We start from the raw sequence: 6,719 nt of genomic DNA, 5'->3' as shown, positions 1-6,719 counted from the left end.
TCAACATTGTCCTTTTAGATACGATGTTTACCCAGTTATACTTGATGCAAGAAAGTAAATAGATCAACTCAGCCAGAGTGCCGTTTAGCAGGATTAGGTTGCCATGGCTACGAGTTTGATGAGGTGTGCAATCTTAATTCAATACAGTGAGCCACTATTATATGTAGACGGTCATAAAGTTTTAATGTCACTCGAGTGTGTTCTTCGGACTGAGTTACAAACATCATGCATTTCATGAATCAATTATGGGGTTTTCTTTGTTATTTTCTAAACAGTGCGAGGTAAGCTTGATTATAACAACGCCTCACCAACTTTGTGTACTCGCTGAAATCAGAAAATTGCTTTAATATTTTCGGAATCGATCCTAGATTTTGATTACCACAGCTAAATACTTCGGATTTCTTTACATTTTCGCTTGAAAAGAACGGTCTTCCAATCCAACCAAATACTTTCAAAAATAAACTCTTGTGCTGTCAGCTTTAGTTTTGGTTAGAGATTTAATTCAAGATACGTGCCCAGAAATTTCTTTACAAAATAACTTTTATTTCTATCAAATGCAAACACATAACGTTGACTGTTTACACGAAAAATAAATGCTAGAATCAACACCGATCAGCAGCAAGCTTCTGTATACAATGCAAGTGTATGAATATTACACTACCGTCTTGCTGTAGCCTTTGCCTACATACAATTACAAATGCAACTAGTTTTCCTTACGTTTGATATATACACATTTTCCAACGTCTACTTGAAAGAAACAGTCGCAAAACAAGCCCTAACTCAAATCTATTATATAATCTGCACCTTAAAAAGATGCGTAGAATGTTGTCCGCTGTTCCATTAGAATATCTTAATTTCTACTTATTACATTAATAATTTAGGATTAATTCAGTTTTGTTTATAGACATTACACTTGAGTATCTAATTACACAATAATCAAAGAAATTCTGTGATTATGGCTATGAATTACAATACCAGCGAAATATACCGTTAACAAAATTGCACGTTAGCACTTTTATTGTACAATCATGATAATTAAATATTTAACTTTCTTCTATGCATGTTCTAAAATAACCACATAGGCACGGGACAATTTCCAACAATCCAGCCAGTACTTTGTGGAATTTTAAGACGCCTTAGAGTGTTGCAACTTACTGTTTATCCGGGTTATTATTTACAACTGATCCGTAAAGTCCATTGGTGTACACTTGATCTTTGTGTAAGTTGGACCTATCTCGCATGAGGTCGCTGAAGGCGTAATCCATGGGTGGACGAAAGCCCAGTGTTGGGACAAGACCTGTTGTGGAATAAGGCGTCATGAAAGCAAGTCCCCTGCTATGGGCTGAATATGCTAAGCGCAGAGGATTGAGTCCTAGATGTGGCCCAATGGCATAGGCATTGGGATCTGTAGTGAAATTGGCTGCATTGGGTTGGAGTGGTGAGAAAGCAGACCTGTTGCCCAGAGTCCCAATGGCAGAAGGCACGGCCCCAGCTACCAGAGGTCGATGTGATGTTGGTCCTTGGACTGTCTGATGAGTCCTATCGCGGTGCCAAGTTTCTTCGGAAACCTTTTCTTGTTCTCTATTGTTCAGAATCTGCTCGATGGCTTGGACAACGTCCCCTCCGCAACCTTGGAGGACCAACTCTAGAATACTTCTCTTGTGCGAAGGAAAAACTCTAGTTAGAATTTCTATGGGAGTCCTCTGACGAGCACCTGTGGACGTGGTACCGTCTCTTTCGTCCTTTTCTGCCTCTGACCCAGAATCAGAGCCCAGTGGCGTGATGGTCCTTGGGCTATCTTGTCCTTCTTTAAGAACTTTACAGATGGGGGAGCTTAGAAATGATTCTCCATCACCGTTCTCTGACCCAGACCCGTGTCGAACGTCTGGGGATGAGGTCCCCGGTACACTGCCAGTACCCGACTCGCCATCACCGGTCATCGGCTTCACTAAGGACTGTTGAGGAGTACCAGCTCGTGGCATTAAACTTTTTTGAAATAACTCATATTTCTGGAGTTTAGTTTCTGCAAATCAAGAGATTTGAAACGTTTTAAACTATTAATCCAGTGTAGATTTTTCTAAAATAGTGTTATAGTCGTTATCCCCATGTGAACTCTAATTATTTATTAATACATAGCTAATTAAAAATAAGCACAAAGATTTTTTAAAGAGCTTGTGGTGGTACGCACTAGTATCTTTGACAGCTAACACTTTGCCATCAGTAAATTTACTTACCATGGATGTGTACTGTGATCGGATAGTTGACATTCAGAGCCATACAATTAAATATTGTAGTATCTGTTCATATCAATTCCTAACGTTAGAGTTTTCAGAACTCGAACCCGGTCCTCAAATAATGTGATGAAAGTGATTAGTTCGAAAGGTTTTTGTAAGCACTATATTTAAATTGTATTTGAAATTACTTTGATTAATTATTACTTTTAATTGAATAAACATTATTTTTGAAATATAGGTTCTAAGGTCTCGTAAGCGACTTCTCCAATAGAAGAAAAATGACAAACGATTTGAACCTGAGTGATTTAATCAGAGGGAAACTGGCGTCCTGTTTTAAGATTGCACCATTTGTTGTGCAAAATATTTCTAAATAAACCCATTCTTCTAATTATATACGTCTCAAGTATAATTGATTACTAAATTGCCTTTCGTGGAATTATTTCATAACTTGGATTTACAGCGAATAGCACGTGCTGTAATTAATGCTAAAATATTAGCATGTTGTTAAATTGCTCCTTTATGTCTCGGCCCTTTCATTTGTGTTCGTTTTCATTTGAATAGGCACCAAAATCACATTATTCCCATTCTTTTTTCAGGGTTATATAAAAATGTACAAATATTGTGTAACCTGTACGCGGGATGTCGACAGAAATATAACTGAATGCTCTTTGAAGTGAATACGTGGCACTGTGATAACCAAAATCCGAAAAATATAATTCTCCATAGTACTTGGTCAATTAGACACACCAATATTTTACAGAAGAAAATAATTTTTTTTAAACCATTTAGGTTCTAAAACAGATAAGATGTTTATTAAACTAGTTGTTACGTCTAACTACATTTAACATCTGAGGCCTAAACTACTCCACTGTGTATTAATGATGGAAGAGGCCGGGACAATGTTAAGTTGTGTACTTGTTCTCTCGGAAACAAAACTTTCCGAGCGGCAGTTTGTTTACACGTTTTCATTACCACTTGTAAATTTGATCTTGAAAAATTAATATTTAATTACTTGGAAAATACATGGTAAAATATGAAATATAAATTAATTATGAAGTATTATTATCGTCTTAAATAAATACAAGACTTTGTGTCAGAAACCTTTCCAAACACGGATTCATTATCGATTTGCTTGATTTTGAATTTACTTCTCCGGGGGGTGGGGGGACTGCCCCGGTTATTACAGATGTAAGTAAAGAGTTTTCAATCGACCAAACAAAAGTTTTCAAAACTTTTCAAAAATAAAGTTTTACCTGTGTTACCCTCGGAGCAGACCGAACCAAACACGTCGTAAGAAGATCGGGATGGGATCATGCCGTTGGCAGCTGCAATGGCCAATCCTTCTGCCGTCCCGTACAGAAGTTGCAGCTCCCGAGCTTCGTTTTCTTCCTGTGCCTGCTGCCTCCTCAAGGCTACCTGAGCCGCCATCACTCTCTGTCTCTCAGCGATCAGCGTGCACTTGGCACACATGCAATCCTTCCAGCGACAGTAACGTTTGTGGCCCTTCAGAGCCGAGACGACCCCATGGTTTCTGCATCGGGCGCACTTGGGAGTCCTGGGGTACTTTTCGGTGGCACGTAGAAGCAAAGGCGGAGCACGAAGGAGAGTCCCCGTCACTGAGACAGGTATAGCTGTCGGAGCAGTCGGAGTGGTAGAAAGCTCCGTACGCAATTCCATTACTTAAGAATAGATTGCTGCTAAATTTAAAATGATTGCTTCAAATTTTAACTTCAAACTACTTATTAAACTCTGCTGGAAACCGTTGAGACCGCCACGTATTAATACGCAGAGAAGATTAAGAAAGACACTAAGAGCGGTGTGGGAAGAAGGCGATTATATGTATGACATTAGCATTAATGCTGTTGGATACAGAGGTTCTAGTCCCGCGCTCTCTCTATTGTTGCTCGTTACGTTTTCATTAGAATGAAATTGACAACATGTGGCGCCTGCGATTGGCTGAATGACACGCGGATGAAAGCACACTTCTGATTGGTTATGGTTACTGTTACCTAGTGTCCACCTGAACCTTCTAAATAACCAAGTCAAAATTACAACAGTATCTTATAGATACAATTGTTACCATACTAAACTAAGCGGCAGTTTTAACCTTTATTTTATGCTCATTGTTATTTGGAGACGTTTATGTTTTTTAACAATGGTCATTAAAAGTGAAGTTATACTTTCTTTTACAGGCAGTCGTTATAACGATGATGTAATTACCAAGTAACACAGACGTTGAATTCTGGGTAAGTAACAAGTATACGTTATTAATTATTTCCTCTGGTAATTGCAAAGGGGTTTGAAATTAGTCAACTGTCATCAACAGATACAGCTTTCGGAAGAAATAGTACACCTTTACTTTATATATTTGAGATGTTTCAGCAAAATTAACTCCTTTTTTCTCATTAGCTGTAAACCGCTTTGGGACGTGAAAGGAAAAATGCACGTTCTTTCAATTGTCTTGATGAAGTAAAATAATAACTTTAAAATGTGAACGAGACCTTTATAATCGAATCAATAGTTTACCAGTAAGTTTTTTTTATACTTTAAAAATGGGCAACACTGTCGTTACTCGATAACGCTAGACACTGGATTCTGAAGAATGAAGGCAAACTACAGTGGTGTAGACATGAAAAAACCACGCAAATCTTAAGGGCCTTGAAGTTTCGCCTGAATTTTGCAATTCAAATGTTTAATATGTCTTATCTGCTAAAAGTAATTTTGATATAAAAAGTGAGGAAAATAGTATGTTATGTATAAATGGATGTTTTGTATCCAGAATAGTATTTGTTTCAACTATATGAACACACCGTAATGGAGAACTGGACTTTCGCCTGTATAAGTCAAAGAATCGTTGTGGCCGAGAAATTCTGCCGTAAGAAATCCTTCTGTTCCCACTTTCCAAAGAAATAATCCAATAGCGTCCCGGGTGGAAGAGCAACGGGCGACTGTTGAGTGGGACAACAACAATCCAATCTATGCAGCCGCAGAAATATGTTCCCGGAAATGGCCAGTGGATTTTAACTGTTGCTAATATCGCTTCTCATTTAATGATCATGATAAAATGTGCAACCTCATCTTATCACTCCCACCTGTATTGTGTTGCATTACTTTTATAATTAAAGATACAGAGGACTAGAAAGGAAACTTATTTATCCATTGCAACAAGTGTTCGACTTAGTAGCAACTTAAAATTACTCAAATAGCGAAACTTCAAAACATCTATTGTATAAACTGCATCCTTGAAATTTAAAAATAAATATGAAACTGGATCAATATTTTAAAGAGCTAACAGTGGAAACGGCTGACTGATATAGACCCCTAATTAAATGCAGTATTTCTATTCAAGCCTGTCATTGTGTGAAAGGTTCTTCAGTGTTACGTTTGGCTATCTATTGAAGGCAGATCCCAGTCACAAGACGGATCAATGTTTATTGGAGCTGATGGTTTGCCTTCAAACCAGTAGCGTCCTCCCTTAAACATTTGAGTGTGATTTATTTTGTTTTCATAATTGGTGATAATTAAGATTAATTGACAAAACATGCATAGCTACCCACCTGATTTAATTGTCCTTACGTTTAGTGTTTGCAACACAACGCAGTATATCTAAACAACGTTACAAGATTGTTGGAAACAATAGTTTAAAGCAAAGGGAACCTAGAATAAACAACGAAACAAAAAAATACTCTTGAATTTAAAAAGGTCCCGCCGAGATGCCATTCTTCAAACTAACAAATCAATCAGCTGCCAAACACCCCCTCCCTTATTAGAGCAGTAGGGGTAATTTAACTGGTAATTTTATCCGCGGTTCGCGTTTATTCACTGCAAATGCATCGCTTAACCTGAATCGACTAGATTCTTCCAAGCAAATTTCGCGCCTAGATACTGAAGAATTGCGGGACGCGGTTTTAATTAAGAGAAAGGGCAAAATTATATGTCTGTGATTCACGTGATATTGACTGCTAATTGGATATATGTGAACTCATACAGTCCTTGGCTGGAAGAATATAATGTTGATGTTTGGGTTTATACAATCTATTTATTATGTAATGAACGTTCTAATAGATCTTTTTATTACACTTCATGCAAGGGCTATTTTGTGTTGGAAATGTGCAGGTTGCTCGTCTTGCTGCACGTTATAAACATTTTCTACACCGATCTTAATATTTTGTGATAGTTTTAAGTATGCAGATAATTCCAAAATATTTCTTAAAACAAGTATCGAACTTGAGAACAGAAAATGCTGAAATACATAGCAGGCCAGTCAGCATCTGCGAAGAGATAATAAAGGTAACAACTATTTTCTGCCCGAAATTTAGCATTTTGCGAATCTTTTTCAGTCTTTTCGCGACTACAATTATTTAAATACACGTTTAATAAAACATCAGAATTTATTCTCGATGAGTTTGTTTATTTTGTTTGCAATGCAAATACAACTATAAAAGCAATTTAGCAATAAAGGAATATTGGTTGATCAGTTAAAAA

At 37.3% G+C, this 6,719-nt stretch overlaps 1 protein-coding gene across 1 annotated transcript; it reads right to left on the bottom strand.

Annotated features, from left to right (window-relative positions):
* Positions 1–1,151: 1,151 nt before the first annotated feature.
* dmrta2 (DMRT-like family A2) lies at positions 1,152–3,911 on the bottom strand. The gene is made up of 2 exons (XM_068036417.1): positions 3,488–3,911; positions 1,152–2,023 (listed from the first exon to the last, which is right to left on the bottom strand). Exons 1-2 carry the CDS (start codon positions 3,909–3,911, stop codon positions 1,152–1,154), a joined length of 1,296 nt encoding a protein of 431 aa, XP_067892518.1.
* Positions 3,912–6,719: the final 2,808 nt, after the last annotated feature.

This window comes from Heterodontus francisci, chromosome 8 (assembly GCF_036365525.1).
Source record: "Heterodontus francisci isolate sHetFra1 chromosome 8, sHetFra1.hap1, whole genome shotgun sequence".
NCBI lineage: Eukaryota > Metazoa > Chordata > Chondrichthyes > Heterodontiformes > Heterodontidae > Heterodontus > Heterodontus francisci.
The sequence above is the reverse complement of the archived record's forward strand: the minus strand, read 5'-3'. Positions and strand labels throughout refer to the sequence as shown.

What these genes read in the sequence shown, in the direction of transcription:
- dmrta2 (XM_068036417.1), bottom strand. Translation starts at nt 3,911, where the DNA reads ATGGAATTGCGTACGGAGCTTTCTACCACTCCGACTGCTCCGACAGCT. An exon ending in CTGCTCCGAGGGTAACACAG is followed by an intron (nt 2,024 to 3,487) that starts GTAAAACTTTAT and finishes CTTGATTTGCAG; the next exon opens with AAACTAAACTCCAGAAATAT.